The sequence below is a fragment of the Girardinichthys multiradiatus genome, chromosome 6, assembly GCF_021462225.1.
Source record: "Girardinichthys multiradiatus isolate DD_20200921_A chromosome 6, DD_fGirMul_XY1, whole genome shotgun sequence".
In the NCBI taxonomy this organism is placed as follows: Eukaryota; Metazoa; Chordata; class Actinopteri; order Cyprinodontiformes; family Goodeidae; genus Girardinichthys; species Girardinichthys multiradiatus.
This window is the reverse complement of record NC_061799.1, coordinates 4,011,860-4,029,608: the sequence shown is the minus strand read 5'-3', so window position 1 is coordinate 4,029,608 and position 17,749 is coordinate 4,011,860. Positions and strand designations below refer to the sequence as shown.

The 17,749-nt window shown below is 42.9% G+C and overlaps 1 protein-coding gene across 4 annotated transcripts in view; it reads left to right on the top strand.

The window, feature by feature from the left end:
* Window positions 1-17,749, top strand: part of depdc5 (DEP domain containing 5, GATOR1 subcomplex subunit) — a 51,367-nt gene that overhangs the window by 28,770 nt on the left and 4,848 nt on the right. For 3 of the 4 annotated variants that reach the window (XM_047368307.1, XM_047368310.1, XM_047368306.1), the window contains 6 exons: window positions 89-169; window positions 7,141-7,273; window positions 7,527-7,626; window positions 7,753-7,989; window positions 14,128-14,297; window positions 14,461-14,632. In XM_047368307.1, coding sequence (XP_047224263.1) covers window positions 89-169; window positions 7,141-7,273; window positions 7,527-7,626; window positions 7,753-7,989; window positions 14,128-14,297; window positions 14,461-14,632 — 893 coding nt within the window. The remainder of the gene's footprint in view (window positions 1-88; window positions 170-7,140; window positions 7,274-7,526; window positions 7,627-7,752; window positions 7,990-14,127; window positions 14,298-14,460; window positions 14,633-17,749) is intronic. The other variant, XM_047368308.1, reaches the window with a different exon arrangement.

Here is a 17,749-nt window from a genome sequence, read left to right as displayed (position 1 = left end):
ATTGTTTGTTCTTGCTGATGATCACTGTTCACTGATGATCCCAATGCAGATAACGGTTGCTCAGTGCTAACTGGGAATCTCTCCACAGTGGGCACTCTGCAGCAGGGGCTCTTTGTCTGTCCTCCTCATCAACACTAATGGAGATCCTCGAGGCCATCAAACATCCCACGTAAGATTTAAGTTGTGTTTGCAGTGATTCACTGCAGAGTTGTATTAATCACAGGGTTCCTATGAAATCTGAAAAAGTATGGAATTTTATTTCCTTATTTTCTTGGTCAGGAAAAGTATGGAAAAGGGAAATGAGAGTAAGGAATTATATTATTATTTCCAGACTTTAATCCCTATGCCATTGCCTAAATGTAATATCCTTCCTTTCTGGTGTCCACTTGTTTCTTTTATTCTTCTTCAGCTGCTTGGTAAGGTGGTTTTTGATGCAGACAGGAGAATTGCAGGACGCCATACACATAGCAGTAACCGTTCGCATGTTCTGGCTGATATTTAGTAATATATTGTCATCTTGCTCTGGAGGGAAGATGGCCTTAAATAAATAAACGTCTCTTACTGACTATGAGAATGGTGGAATAGAGCTTAGAAACCTTAGCATAACATCACATCACACTGTTACAGCACTGTTACAATATTTCCATAAAGCAATGTAATTTAAATTTCTGGAGTAGTTATTGTTTTTAAGGGACATATGGATCTATGTCTGAGGCACTTATAATGAGGTATGATTGTTCTGTCATATTTCAGTTCATTTTATTCAGATTGTGCAAATTCACCACAAATGTCTTCTCAAGGCATTCTGCCATACAAACAGTTCGAGTCAGAAATACAGGTCCTTCTCAAAATATTAGCATATTGTGATAAAGTTCATTATTTTCCATAATGTCATGATGAAAATTTAACATTCATATATTTTAGATTCATTGCACACTAACTGAAATATTTCAGGTCTTTTATTGTCTTAATACGGATGATTTTGGCATACAGCTCATGAAAACCCAAAATTCCTATCTCACAAAATTAGCATATCATTAAAAGGGTCTCTAAACGAGCTATGAACCTAATCATCTGAATCAACAAGTTAACTCTAAACACCTGCAAAAGATTCCTGAGGCCTTTAAAACTCCCAGCCTGGTTCATCACTCAAAACCCCAATCATGGGTAAGACTGCCGACCTGACTGCTGTCCAGAAGGCCACTATTGACACCCTCAAGCAAGAGGGTAAGACACAGAAAGACATTTCTGAACGAATAGGCTGTTCCCAGAGTGCTGTATCAAGGCACCTCAGTGGGAAGTCTGTGGGAAGGAAAAAGTGTGGCAGAAAACGCTGCACAACGAGAAGAGGTGACCGGACCCTGAAGAAGATTGTGGAGAAGGGCCGATTCCAGACCTTGGGGGACCTGCGGAAGCAGTGGACTGAGTCTGGAGTAGAAACATCCAGAGCCACCGTGCACAGGCGTGTGCAGGAAATGGGCTACAGGTGCCGCATTCCCCAGGTCAAGCCACCTTTGAACCAGAAACAGCGGCTGAAGCGTCTGACCTGGGCTACAGAGAAGCAGCACTGGACTGTTGCTCAGTGGTCCAAAGTACTTTTTTCAGATGAAAGCAAATTCTGCATGTCATTCAGAAATCAAGGTGCCAGAGTCTGGAGGAAGACTGGGGAGAAGGAGATGCCAAAATGCCAGAAGTCCAGTGTCAAGTACCCACAGTCAGTGATGGTCTGGGGTGCCGTGTCAGCTGCTGGTGTTGGTCCACTGTGTTTTATCAAGGGCAGGGTCAATGCAGCTAGCTATCAGGAGATTTTGGAGCACTTCATGCTTCCATCTGCTGAAAAGCTTTATGGAGATGAAGATTTCATTTTTCAGCACGACCTGGCACCTGCTCACAGTGCCAAAACCACTGGTAAATGGTTTACTGACCATGGTATCACTGTGCTCAATTGGCCTGCCAACTCTCCTGACCTGAACCCCATAGAGAATCTGTGGGATATTGTGAAGAGAACGTTGAGAGACTCAAGACCCAACACTCTGGATGAGCTAAAGGCCGCTATCGAAGCATCCTGGGCCTCCATAAGACCTCAGCAGTGCCACAGGCTGATTGCCTCCATGCCACGCCGCATTGAAGCAGTCATTTCTGCCAAAGGATTCCCGACCAAGTATTGAGTGCATAACTGTACATGATTATTTGAAGGTTGACGTTTTTTGTATTAAAAACACTTTTCTTTTATTGATCGGATGAAATACGCTAATTTTGTGAAATAGGAATTTTGGGTTTTCATGAGCTGTATGCCAAAATCATCCGTATTAAGACAATGAAATACCTGAAATATTTCAGTTAGTGTGCAATGAATCTAAAATATATGAATGTTAAATTTTCATCATGACATTATGGAAAATAATGAACTTTATCACAATATGCTAATATTTTGAGAAGGACCTGTATATAATCGAATCAGTCCAATCATAGACAGGTTGAAATTCAATTAAATACATTCAAATTTAATCTAGCGTAGTCATGTTCGGTTTACCATGACAATTGGTAAATACTTGGCAGCGACCTTTCCAGTCCAAGGAGTCAGCTTTGCCCTTGCTTTTACATATTTATGGACATTCAGAAAATTAGGCAGCCAACTAAGAAGAAAATAAAGGCCCTAAATGACATTCAAGGCTTTAAAAATCCCTTCAAATGTTAGGATCATTCTGTTGTAGAAATTCTATTCATATTGCATAAAAACATAAGAACTACTAAAGCTTACTCTGCCTTTATGGAATTACAGGTTGCAGGCCAGTGATCTAAGGAAACTCTGTCAATTCAGAGTCACTAATTTTGCAGGAATGCCTCCTCCTGAACAAGCATGTAGCAACAGAAAACAGTTGTCTGCTTTGAGTCATTAACTTGTTGATAGTTGAAGTGACAGTGGAAGGGAAAACTCCCTTTTAACAGGAAGAAACCTCCAGCAGAACCAGGCTCAGTGAGAGCATCCATCTGCCACGACCGACTGGTGTTCTGAGAAGACGGCATACCCACTGTTCCAGGAGTACTTTCTAGGTTAAGGAAAAGTAAAGAGCTATTGGCAGCAGTAGCTCCATTGGTGACTTTGTATAAGAGTGAAACACAGCGAAACACGTAATCTCTGAGCCAGTGGTGCAAACTATGGGATAAAAACTGAGTTAATATATTAAATAGCAGCAATATTTCTTTCAAACGACAATATTAAACAGAGAAAGACAGGGCAAATTATTAATTAGAATTATCAACTTCCTACTTGGACATGCCAAATGCCTCCTGGAGAGAAGTTATATGATCAGATGACATAAAGACAGCAATTTATCCACAGTGACAAGAAGAATGAAACAGGAATCAAAGTGAGGCTTTCCATCCCCAGAACACTATACCAACTGTCAAGCATGATGGTGCTTGTATCAGGCGGAGGCCCTGTTTCACTGTCAGTCGTACTGGTGCATTCTACAAATTATTCAACTTAATCTCAAATCAATAGCTAGATAGTTGAAGGATCACAACTGGTGGTTCAAGTAGGAGAAGGAATCAGAACAAATCAGAACTGGTTTTTGAACAGACTAGTTAAAGGCTGGCTCCATGCGAGGAAAGCTACTAGTTTAAATGAGCTCTACTATTTCTTGCTGATGACTACAAATTGACCTTCAAGATGGCGCCGACGATGGCATCCTCGGAGCTTCGCTCTCTCTTTGTTTTTGTATTTTGTGTGTTTTTGTTTTTCGAGCCACAGTACTGCGGTGTCGGGCCACAATCCTGTGGTCTCATTCAGTAGAGAGGAACTTCTCAACATCAGAGAGTCCTCTCTTGGGATTTTTTCACCATCTTTCATCGATCCGAGGTTCACTGAGCTCCTGGCAAGTGGAGCTGCGGCACTATATGGGATTCTGCGCCGAAAGCGTCGAAGGGGAGAGCGTGCTGGTAAAGCTCCGCAAAAGAGGACTTCGCACATCACTGCCTTCAATCCACCTGGCAAATGTCCACTCTCTAAACAACAAGATGGACGAGCTGCTTCTCCTCACCGGTAAAAACACGGACCTCCATGGATCACCGGTTCTCTGCTTCACCGAGACATGGCTGAGTGAAAACATCCCGGACCGCGCACTGCTGATGCCGGACTTCCAGCTGTTCATAGCAGATCACAGCGCGGAGCTATCGGGAAGAGGCGAGGAGGCGGAATGTGCTTTTATATAAATGTAGGTTGACATAAAAGTGCTGGGAAAAACATGTAGTCCGGATCTGGAGTCATTTTCCATAATCTGTAAACCGTTTTATTCACCGAGAAAGTTTTCCTCCTTTATAATAATTGGCTCATATTTTCCACGGCATGGCTGCACTTCTGCCGCAGAAAAACATCTTGCTGAGCTGATTACAAACGTGGAGGAAAAATACACGGACTCTTTCATCATAATACTGGGAGATTTTAACAGAGCAAACCTCTCAAATGAACTCCCCAAATACAGACAGCATATTAAGTGTCCCACCAGAGACAAAAACACACTGGACCATTGTTACACAGCTTTAAAGGACTCATATCATGCTGTTACCAGGGCTGCTCTGGGTTTTTCGGATCATTCTCTTATCCACCTCATCCCAACCTACAGACAGAAACCCAAGGTTCACACTGTTAAGAAGTGGACTGAGGAATCAAAGCAGATGCTACAGGCCTGCTTTGAATGCACAGACTGGACTGTTTTTGAAACCTCAGCCACTGACTTAAACCAACTAACTGATGTGGTGACATCATACATCAGTTTCTGTGAGGACATGTGTGTGCAGACCAAGACCTTCTGCACCTTTGGGAACAACAAGCCATGGTTTACTCCACGCCTCAGGAATCTCGGCAGGGAAAAGGAAGAAGCTCACAGCAGTGGAGATTGGGCGCGGTACAGGCAGGCCAGGAACAGACTTACAAAGGAGATCAAAGCAGCCAAGAGAAGCTACAGTGAGAAGCTTAAGAACAACCTTTCTACTGGTGATGCTTCAGCTGTATGGACTGGTCTGAGAAACCTGACTGCCTATAGGAGCCCCCCCACCCATCCTGAACAGAGTCGTCTCCTGGCCAACCGTCTGAATGGCTTCTACTGCAGACATGACAAGAAGCCATTCACACCTCAAATCATCCCCTCTACATCCCATTCAGGAACAAGTTCTTCTCACAAAGCTACCCCCCCACCTTCAGATCCTCTGCCTGCACTAAAGATCTCAGAGGAAGATGTAAACAGGCTCTTTCAGCTCATGAAAACAAAGAAAGCTGAAGGAACTGATAACGTCTCCCCATCATGTCTGAAAGCCTGTGCAAATCAACTCGCTCCGATCTTCACAAGGATCTTCAACAAGTCACTGGAGAAATGTGAGGTCCCCTCCTGCCTCAAACGATCCACCATCATCCCGGTGCCCAAGAAACCCACCATCCTAAGATTAAATGACTACAGGCCTGTAGCCCTGACGTCTGTGGTCATGAAATCCTTTCAGCGGCTGGTGTTGAAGCACCTGAAAGACATCACAGGCCCCCTGCTGGACCCCCTGCAATTTGCTTACCGAGCAAACAGGTCGGCAGATGATGCGGTTAACTTAGGTCTACACATCATCCTGCAACACCTCGACCACCCAGGGACATACGCCAGGATCCTGTTTGTAGACTTCAGCTCGGCCTTCAACACCATCATACCAGACATCCTCCACCAGAAGCTCACCCAGCTCAACGTCCCAGCCTCCACCTGTCAGTGGATCAACAGCTTCCTGACAGACCGACAGCAGCAGGTGAGACTGGGGAGCATCTTCTCCCGATCCAGATCAATAAGTACTGGTGCCCCCAAGGGGTGTGTTCTATCCCCACTCCTCTTCTCTCTGTACACAAATGACTGCACCTCATCAGACTCGTCCATGAAACTCCTTAAGTTTGCAGACGACACCACTGTCATTGGACTGATCCAGGACGGTGATGAGTCTGCATACAGACAGCAGGTGGATCGGCTAGTACACTGGTGCAGTCAGAACTACCTTGAACTCAACCCACTCAAGACTGTGGAAATGGTGGTGGACTTTCGGAGAACACCACCCCCATACACCCCCCTCACCATCCTCAACAACACTGTATCGGCCGTGGACGACTTCAGGTTCTTAGGAACCACCATCTCTGAGGACCTGAGATGGTCTTCACACATAGACACTGTTCGAAAGAAGGCCCAGCAGAGACTGTACTTCCTGAGGCAACTCAAGAAGTTCAACCTTCCACAGGAGCTGCTGGTCATCTTCTACACTGCCATCATTCAATCTGTCCTGTCTTCATCCATCTCAGTGTGGTTTGGCTCATCCACAAAACAGGACAGGTCCAGACTGCAATGAACAATCAGGACTGCAGAGAGAATAATCACGGCTGACCTTCCCTCCATCCAGGACTTATACAGGACTAGGGTCAGGAAAAGAGCTGGAAAAATCTCTGCAGACCCCACACACCCTGCACATAAACTGTTCAGAGTTTTACCTTCAGGCCGCCGCTACAGAGCACTGTTTACTAAAACCAGCCACCACAGAGACAGTTTCTTCCCCCAGGCTGTTTCTCTGTTGAACATTCAATAGAGTACAGAACAACAGCATACAGATGTTGCAAATGCACCTTTTTATTATACATGTGTATATTGTACATTGTAAATATGTATATTCTGTAATGCAAAAACAAAACCAAAGAGCAAAGTGTACCGGAGTCAAATTCCTTGTTTATATGTACGAACTTGGCAATAAAGCTAAATCTGATATGGTTGACTTTCAACTTGCTAAGGCGCATTTATCTAAATAATAGTAGGGGGCAGATTTATAGTTTAGACCCTGTGTGAATGACAGAATCCATGATAAAATCTTACCTGTGCACCCAGTTCATTTGTCACTGTAATTTTATCTTATCACGATTAAAACAAATCCAAAGCCCAGAATGAATGATCTTCATACCCATGACAAGACAATGTTTGTGTTTACTGTTCTCCATTTTCTCATTGATTGAGATCATTTTGTAAACAAGATGTGTTTTTTTGACACAGGAGGACAAATATCTGTACTGGTGTGGCCCGGGCTTCAGTTGTCTTTCTCATAGGTGTGTTTGTGCTCTACTGGATATTTTAGGACCGGTGTGCAGCTGCTCCCAGAACAGAAAGGCCTCCCACTCAACTGCTTCATAAGCGCTGAAGTTGTTCATTGGCTGGTCAACAATGTGGAGGGTGTGGCCACACAAGGGATGGCTGTGGATATCATGCAGGTAAACATTTTACTGCACGTGTTCCCTTCAACTAAGTGAGCGCAAGGCAAGGTATGCAGGCATGGCTAATTGGCATCAGACTTCTGTAGGATGTTGTGAATGCAGATCTGGGTTATTGCAGAAGTAGAGAGAAGAACTCGTGTGAAGGCTTATTGAAATCTTCTTCTTTAGAATTGTTTAAATATTAAACTTACAGTAGTGTTATTTAACCTTATGTTAATATTCAGTGTGATCACTGTCTGGTTTTGTGTAGAAAATGCTGGATGAAGGTGTGGTGGCTCATGCTTCAGGAGATGCCATGCGCACATTCGTCTACGGCTTCTACTTCTATAGGATAGTAGGAGAAAAAGATGGTAAATGAATTCAAGAACACTGAGCCAAAGCGGAACCAGAAATTTTGTTTTAAATCATACTTGGATACGATGTCCATGTACTGTCACACTGCACCATGATGTTCACGTAGAGTTTTTCCCTTGCAGGCCTGACCTCCCAGGTTCAGACTCCTGCTGGGGGCTGGTCGACTGCAGCAGTGGAGGATTTTGCTCTTTTTCACAGAAAGTGGTTTGAGGTGGCCTTTGTGTTAGAGGAGCGACTGCCCTGTGACCTCCCAGCGTTTCTCTTGCCCTGGCTCCCCAGTCGGGCCGCCTCCTATGCAAGTAGGCACAGCTCCTTCAGCCGCAGCTTTGGGGGACGCAGCCAGGCCGCCGCACTTCTAGGTATACCCAGCCCGGTCCTCCCAGCCCACACCGCAAGGAAAACATCTTCTCCCTCATCCAGCCTTATGTGGATCTCAGCTGAGTCTGCTTTGGGAACTGTCTGGGCCCAGTACTTGGGTGTCACACAGGCCCAAGAAGGGCACATAAGCTTCAGGAATCCCATTTCATTGAAATCCAATTAATAAATCAGGTTCTTTTACTATCTCAACTATTTATTTATTAATTTGATTTTCAACACCGTAACCTGTTCTGCACCCTCAAGTGAGCCCTTCAGCTTCCACACATCAATTCTCTGATCTCACAAAGAAACCTCAGTGTTTTCAGTTTGTGGCAAGCTTCACTAAGAATAACGGATTCGTGCAGGGCTGATTACTAATTTCTTACTAGCGTAACATACTGAGGCTTAAAATTATAACGGCCACCCACTGAAAACAGATGGTATCACTAATGTGGGTCAGAATGAGATTCTCATGATATAAGGAAAACACCACAGTTTCATAGCATCAATATTTAAAACAGACATGTTTAAAATGATCTAATATCGCATAGATCATTACATTTCCAATAATGTTACTCATAACATTTATTTATTCTGGTTTTGATACATAAACAGAAATATAGACCCGCTTTCCATCCTTTATTTGTGTTAATTATGATGATTTTCTGCTTACAAGAAATGAAAACATGAAATTTAAGATTAGAAGATTACATCAGACCAATAAAAACATTTTAATACAGAGCAAGTACTTGTTAAAGATGAAGTGGCATAGCACGTTGTCGTTGTAGTGAAGCATTATATTGAAAGACAGACGTTAAAAATAAGTCATTAAAACGTTCAAATCTCGTGCAATTCTATTTTTATTTATTTTATGCTTTGTCTGGCACTAGTGGCCTTCATTTTCTCATTTTTTGACAGTGAGTTGCACGTTTTACCCCCTGCGCCTCTGCTGTGCCCTTTATTTTTATTTTATAGTATTTACGAACAACTTTACATTCTACCTGCTTTCCTAGGGTTTTATTTCTGATTTCTGTATAATCCGGTTGACTCACAAAATATGATAAAATATGACCTCATATCAAACTCAAATGACTGAACAATATTTTGTAACAAAAGACTTACATTTCCTTACAAAATACTGTGAATAGAAGTGGTATGACATGTCCCCATGGAAGTAATGAATTTATGCGTGGTTGGTAAAACGTCATATTGCAAACATCTCCCTTTCAAATCTAGTACAAAACCACTGAAGTGGTGTCCCTAACCGCCTGCAACTGCCGCTCGTAGCTTGTCAGTGGTATTTTTAAAACAAAGTGTTAACTTAATAATAAGCAATGGATGCCACTCTTAATTTCCACACTATGATGATCCATGTTTTTCGATACTGCAAATATTTCCAAACAGTTCAATTTGTACTTCTTGTAACCAAGGGTACAGGATAGCAGCCTCCTATCAGCCAGCCAACTGACTGGCAGTGCACAGCAACAAGTGGGGGAGGGGAAGCGCTGTTACTGTACAGCTAGTGAACACTATGATAATCTGGCAGTTGAAACTGTAGGAACAGTTATATGTAAAGTTTGAACAGTTGTGAATTCAATACCTTTTAAAATCTCAGTACATATTTGTTGTAGTAACAGGCCCAAACATGGATAGCATGTAGAAGCAGAATAAATTTTATTCATTTGGGCAACATTCTAGGATTCCATCAAATATGTTTCATCTATTTAATATCAGTTATTATTTAATATAAATACAAATAGCCTTGTTGGTCAGCTTTGCAATCTAATGCCTTTTGAAATGGACTAAAAAGGCACCGAGCTGAAGGATACTGAGATTTATTTTTGAATTTATTTTTGTTTCCGAGAAGGATGGTTCAGCTGTAACACCAAAGCCCAAATCACATTTTTCAATAAATGTTAATGTCTTCATTAAATTTGCAGATTGAATACTTTGTCCAAACTGACAACATTGAGGGTTACATGTACAAACCAGTTTCTACTAACATTTTATAACCTCGTCATCAGCACAGTGCAACATTATCAGCGTCATTGTCTTTATTTTTGTGTGACACACAGATACAGGGTCCAGCTCTCCTCTCAGCAGTCTGCAGATTTGCAATAAACAGCTGATAGTGTTTGTCTCCTGCATGCGATATCTGTAGTGGTAGTGTTCCAAATCACTGATTGATGCAATCCAAATGTTCCCTCCTACACACAGTCCAATCAGTGCATGCCATCTGGTTACTGTGGAGCTGATCCAGTTGTAGTAGTGTAGGGTTTGGGTGCATGCTGTGGTGTTTGTGGCTGTGGGTCAGTAGTGCTGTGGTGTACATTGTCCCTACCCTTTGCTTTCTCTGCATTTAAACTGAAAGCACTCTAATTTCTGCTTCAGCTTAATTTAGCTTTATTCATCCACTTACAGCTTCCTTTTTACACCTGAAGATTTCTCTTGTGTTGCTTATATTGTGTAGTAAACATCAGCTACCTTTTATATTATAAAGATGTTACCTGGTTTTAATCAAATATGACATGGGAAAATGTATTATGAAAAAGAAAAAAATGGTAATGTAAGGACATTTTTGATTGGAATAACAGCTGAACAAGAAAACATTATATCCCAAGAAAAGATCCGAATGCAGAGCCCCTTGTATGGAGACTGCAGGCAAAACATTCGGACACAGTGGGGATTGATCCCAAAGGGTTGAATGCATTTGCTGAATCCAGTAGACCATCAGTAGGGTCAGTTGTGGACCCGCATTATGTCCCCATGTTCTAAATTGAGCTCTCTCACATGGTATCTGCTGAGTCCAATGTGGGCTTCCTAGCCTGGTCCACTTGGACATTGGGCTGTGGGGTCTACATACACTATGTCCCAAGTACCAGAGAAATGTGGTCATATAAGGTATTTAAAGTACTGACCCTACTAGGTGCTAACTGGACTTAGCATGGGCAGCCTAAACTTTGCCAGCCGTTAAGGAAACCTGTTCAGGTCTCACTGTGGCCCCAGTCTGACGTCAAACTGTGCAATGCTGAGAGAAATGAAAAACTCAATATTTTATTTTATGACACCATAGTCACAGAAGGATTTCTAAGGATGGTTTGTTTGGAAAAGTTGTCAGGTGAATATAGCAGGTTTGTAAAGTACAAGTTTTATGGATAAGGCCAAAGTAGAGGTTTTCAACACTAGTGCATTGTTGCATATTGGTACAAACACAACATACTAACTGTGAAGCATGGTGTTGGAGGGCTGATGATTTGGGCTAATTTTGCAGACAAAAGGCCACCTTGCAGATTTCTGTATAATCCGGTTGACTCACAAAATATGATAAAATATGACCTCATATCAAACTCAAATGACTGAACAATATTTTGTAACAAAAGACTTACATTTCCTTACAAAATACTGTGAATAGAAGTGGTATGACATGTCCCCATGGAAGTAATGAATTTATGCGTGGTTGGTAAAACGTCATATTGCAAACATCTCCCTTTCAAATCTAGTACAAAACCACTGAAGTGGTGTCCCTAACCGCCTGCAACTGCCGCTCGTAGCTTGTCAGTGGTATTTTTAAAACAAAGTGTTAACTTAATAATAAGCAATGGATGCCACTCTTAATTTCCACACTATGATGATCCATGTTTTTCGATACTGCAAATATTTCCAAACAGTTCAATTTGTACTTCTTGTAACCAAGGGTACAGGATAGCAGCCTCCTATCAGCCAGCCAACTGACTGGCAGTGCACAGCAACAGGTGGGGGAGGGGAAGCGCTGTTACTGTACAGCTAGTGAACACTATGATAATCTGGCAGTTGAAACTGTAGGAACAGTTATATGTAAAATTTGAACAGTTGTGAATTCAATACCTTTTAAAATCTCAGTACATATTTGTTGTAGTAACAGGCCCAAACATGGATAGCATGTAGAAGCAGAATACATTTTATTCATTTGGGCAACATTCTAGGATTCCATCAAATATGTTTCATCTGTTTAATATCAGTTATTATTTAATATAAATACAAATAGCCTTGTTGGTCAGCTTTGCAATCTAATGCCTTTTGAAATGGACTAAAAAGGCACCGAGCTGAAGGATACTGAGATTTATTTTTGAATTTATTTTTGTTTCCGAGAAGGATGGTTCAGCTGTAACACCAAAGCCCAAATCACATTTTTCAATAAATGTTAATGTCTTCATTAAATTTGCAGATTGAATACTTTGTCCAAACTGACAACATTGAGGGTTACATGTACAAACCAGTTTCTACTAACATTTTATAACCTCGTCATCAGCACAGTGCAACATTATCAGCGTCATTGTCTTTATTTTTGTGTGACACACAGATACAGGGTCCAGCTCTCCTCTCAGCAGTCTGCAGATTTGCAATAAACAGCTGATAGTGTTTGTCTCCTGCATGCGATATCTGTAGTGGTAGTGTTCCAAATCACTGATTGATGCAATCCAAATGTTCCCTCCTACACACAGTCCAATCAGTGCATGCCATCTGGTTACTGTGGAGCTGATCCAGTTGTAGTAGTGTAGGGTTTGGGTGCATGCTGTGGTGTTTGTGGCTGTGGGTCAGTAGTGCTGTGGTGTACATTGTCCCTACCCTTTGCTTTCTCTGCATTTAAACTGAAAGCACTCTAATTTCTGCTTCAGCTTAATTTAGCTTTATTCATCCACTTACAGCTTCCTTTTTACACCTGAAGATTTCTCTTGTGTTGCTTATATTGTGTAGTAAACATCAGCTACCTTTTATATTATAAAGATGTTACCTGGTTTTAATCAAATATGACATGGGAAAATGTATTATGAAAAAGAAGAAAATGGTAATGTAAGGACATTTTTGATTGGAATAACAGCTGAACAAGAAAACATTATATCCCAAGAAAAGATCCGAAACAGAGCCCCTTGTATGGAGACTGCAGGCAAAACATTCGGACACAGTGGGGATTGATCCCAAAGGGTTGAATGCATTTGCTGAATCCAGTAGACCATCAGTAGGGTCAGTTGTGGACCCGCATTATGTCCCCATGTTCTAAATTGAGCTCTCTCACATGGTATCTGCTGAGTCCAATGTGGGCTTCCTAGCCTGGTCCACTTGGACATTGGGCTGTGGGGTCTACATACACTATGTCCAAAGTACCAGAGAAATGTGGTCATATAAGGTATTTAAAGTACTGACCCTACTAGGTGCTAACTGGACTTAGCATGGGCAGCCTAAACTTTGCCAGCCGTTAAGGAAACCTGTTCAGGTCTCACTGTGGCCCCAGTCTGACGTCAAACTGTGCAATGCTGAGAGAAATGAAAAACTCAATATTTTATTTTATGACACCATAGTCACAGAAGGATTTCTAAGGATGGTTTGTTTGGAAAAGTTGTCAGGTGAATATAGCAGGTTTGTAAAGTACAAGTTTTATGGATAAGGCCAAAGTCGAGGTTTTCAACACTAGTGCATTGTTGCATATTGGCACAAACACAACATACTAACTGTGAAGCATGGTGTTGGAGGGCTGATGATTTGGGCTAATTTTGCAGACAAAAGGCCACCTTGCAGGCATTATGTCCAAAATTTATTTCTCTGTATACCAAAGTATTCTAAAGTCAAATGTGAGCCCATCTTCTCAGTGCTGAAGCTCAGAAGCTCACTTTTGTAATTCCCACAATGTAAGTTAATCTGGCAAGATCATGGACCTGTGTTTGGTTCCAAAACATGCAGCTGGGATCGCAGAACTAAAGTGGAACAAACAACTAACTCAGCAGTACCTGTAACTATCTTCCAAGACAGGTGATAACCGCGCTCCATCGTATGTCAACATCTTTCAGCTGATCACAAGACTTTAAGAACATGTGCAGCTCACCTTTTTAAAATACTTTATGATCAGAAAGGGGCTACTGATGAGATCTATTGAAGACTAATGCTAGATGTTAGACTACCAAATCATGGGGTGTGTTGGTCGTCAGTAAATTCTTCCCCTTCTCTGCCTTTTGCTTTGGAGCACTGTTTTGCATCCAGCCATCGTCTCCTGTATCTCTCTCCTCTAATTGCTCCTCACACCATCTTGCTCACCTTCTTTTACTCCTTTTACTTCTGTCGTATTTTCTATCCACCCCCCCACCCCCCGCTGTCCATCTGTCCTACAGCTGCCACAGTTCCAGAGCAGAAGACGGTCACACTGGACGTGGACGTCAACAACCGCAGTGACCGAACCGAATGGTGCAGCTGCTATTACCATGGCAACTTCTCTCTTAATGCTGCCTTTGAAATCAAGCTCCACTGGATGGCTGTCACAGCTGCAGTGCTTTTTGAGATGGTACATAAATGCTGCACATGTACAACACAACGGTTAACTGAAATGAAGTAAAGCCAACAAATTAGTAGTTTTGCAAATCTTTAGTGTTGTGATTGACACCTTTAACCATCTGAAACAAACAGTAAGATTATGAGACTCCTATCAACGTGGTCTTTTCTGGTAGGTTCAAGGTTGGCACAGGAAAGCAACCTCCTGTGGTTTTCTGCTGGTTCCGGTTCTGGAGTTTCCTTTTGCACTAACGTCTTATCTCTATGGAGACCCACTGAGAGCCCAGCTCTTCATCCCTCTTCACATCCAGTGTCTGCTGAAGAACACCAGCGACAACCTGTTTGAAGGTACAGTTTTTCTCCAAATACAGTCTGGCTGTTTGTTAGCATGACTTATCAAATATTTTGGCACTGACACAAAACATCTTTAGATTTTACCTCTCTTTTAGGTATACTGGAAAACAAGTTTTGAAAAGCTTAAATTCATGTTAATGCTTCATCTTCATAACTTGTACTCCTCAGCCCTGCTGGATATCAGCTTCTGGACCAAATCTTGACTAAAGGTTACTCATTCCTGCCTTCTTTATGTTGTGACTTGATCAGTTCGATGGCCCCAGTTTATCCAGCTGATTACTGAAAACCAAACCCAGGTTCTCAGTGAGGTGTCTGCATTTTTGAGCCACTTTATTATTTTTCCTTAATATTAATTTCTCCATCATGCTGGGAAACTTGGAGATCATCAAATTGTCTGTGGATTATTGGAAGAGGTTGCTCTAGGAAGCCATTTTGAAGCCATTTTTTATTCATGGCAGAATTGGGAGGAAGTATTGTATCACGGTTAGGGATTCTGGAAGCATGTTGGAATTTTGTTCTGTCCTTAAGGTTTCTTTCCATCTCTAAAATGCTTCCCCTCTCTAAGGGTGTTCTCTCATGCTTCTGTTGGCAGTGCTGAGCAAGCTGGGCACCGGTGGTCACAAGTCTATTGCACTGCATGCTTTTCTGTTAAGGCCACTGTTGCTGCCACAACAGGACAACTACTTCTTTTCTATGGCTTTTTATATAACCTTCCCAGCTCCACCTGTGCTGGTTGATGTTTCCACTGAAAGTAAGTTACCTGTTAGTGGTAGGTGAAAGATAGGGTGAAAATATGTTTTTGTTTTAAACTTTTTAATCCGATTACACTCTTTGGAATGAAGTCATTTCCATTTGATTGAACTTGGTCCAATAATTCAACAGTAATGTGAATTGTCACCACCTGTGAAACACATTTGTCTCGTTGCCAAACTTTTAGTCATGACTGTGACTATATACATTCACCGACCACTTTATTAGGTACACCTTGCTAGTACCGGGTTGGATCCCCTTCTTCCTTCAGAACTTCCTTAATCCTTCGTGGCATAGATTCAACAAGGTACTGGAAACATTCCTCAGAGGGTTTGGTCCATATTGACATGATAGCATCACACAGATGCTGCAGATTTGTCGGCTCCACATCCATGATGTGAATCTCCCGTTCCACAACATCCCAAAGGTGCTCTATTGGATTGGGATCTGGTAACTGTGGAGGCCATTTGAGTCCAGTGAACTCATTGTCATGTTCAAGATACCAGTCTGAGATGATTCATGCTTTATGACATGGCGCGTTATCCTGCTGGAATTAACCATCAGAAGATGGGTACACTGTGGTCATAAAGTGATGGACATGGTCAGCAACAATACTCAGGTAGGCTGTGGTGTTGACACTATGCTCAATTGGTACTAAGGGGCCCAAAGTGTGCCACGAAAATATCCCCCGCACCATTACACCACCACCACCAGCCTGAACCGTTGATACAAGACAGGATGGATTCATGCTTTCATGTTGTTTACGCCAAATTCTGACCCCACCATCCGAATGTGGCAGCAGAAATCGACTCATCAGACCAGGAAATGTTTTTTCAATCTTCTATTGTCCAATTTTGGTGAGCCTGTGCGAATTGTAGCCTCAGTTTCCTGTTCTTAGCTGACAGGAGTGGCACCAGCATGGTCTTCTGTTGCTGTAGCCCATCTGCCTCAAGGTTTGACGTGTTGTGCATTCAGAGATGCTCTTCTGCATGCCTTGGTTGTAACGAGTGGTTATTTGAGTTACTTGTTGTTTTTTTTTAACTGTGTCCAGAGTGTCGCTCAGAATTGTTGTCTGAGTGCCAAGAAGAAACCCAACAGATTTACTTTCACAAGTGGAGCATTACAGCAAATGCTTTAAAGCTCTGTTTTCATTAAAAGAAACTTTATTAGAAACCTGGGATTATTTCAGTTGTTACGGACACGGAGACAGAAATAAAAAGGAATAAAAAAAGAAACATGAAAGGGGGAGCAAAAAGGAAAAGGGGAGAGAAGGAGAAAAGAATGGAGGAAAGAAAGAAGGATGAAGAGAATACAAGATAACACCCTGCTTGCTTCTACAGAAACGTTCATATTAACAGCTTTTTTACTGAAAAGTGCACGGTACCTATCAATGCAAGATGTATTTAGTGATAAATGCGGCTCAGTATAGAACATTTGTGTGTCTGTTAACACCTGAATTTAAACACCTGTGGGTCTGAGTGTGAGCGTGTTTGTGTATACAAGGTTTCTCCATAAAAATCTGCAATAGTGCATGTGAGGAACCACAGACCTGCCCCCCTGGACCCGGGACAGATACGGAAGAGATCTGAGCCACAGACATCCAAAGGCCCCCCAGAGCACAGGAACCCCAGGAGAACCACCGCTGGGACTACCGCAACCCCTCCACAGAAGAGCAGGGGAGAGCTCCAGGGGAACCACTCAGTAGCCACAGTGCAGAAGCCCCAGGGAGATGCAGCGACGAACCCACAGGCCCTGCCGGCAGCCATCTACACCCGGGCAGATCCAGCCATGGACCCAGAGACCCGAGACCCCGGGACACATCACTCCCCAAGCAGAGGCCCGACAGGGCCCAGGGGTCCAGACCCCGGCAAGCAGCCACCGGGAGTGAGTCAGCACACACCAAAGCACCCAGCCCCGGATACCGAGAACCACAAGTACACCGGTGGGCAGAGACACCAACCATCGGCAGGTAGTGTGGCGGTGAGGGAATAGGCCCCACATTTGAAGGGGGCCCCTAAGCTGATCCAGGAGAGGGAGCAGCCCAAGACCCAACCTGACACAAAAAACAGCCACACACAGTCACAATCACACATTTCCACCCTCATGCGTACACATAAAGACACTCACATCCACACACCCCACGTAAAGACAAACAAAATGGACGTCGTACACTCACCCACACCCCATACATACTCTATACTTCCAGGTCCAGGTGCCGATACCCAACCTGGTCCGGGCTAGCCCGGGCTCGTGCCCGAACCTGAGTGACCTTGGCATAGATCCCGGCTAGAAGTCCCACTCCCTCTGATGGGAGGGAGTCTGGGGAGCAGAATGCTCTCCCAGGGAGCCAGCACCCCGGCT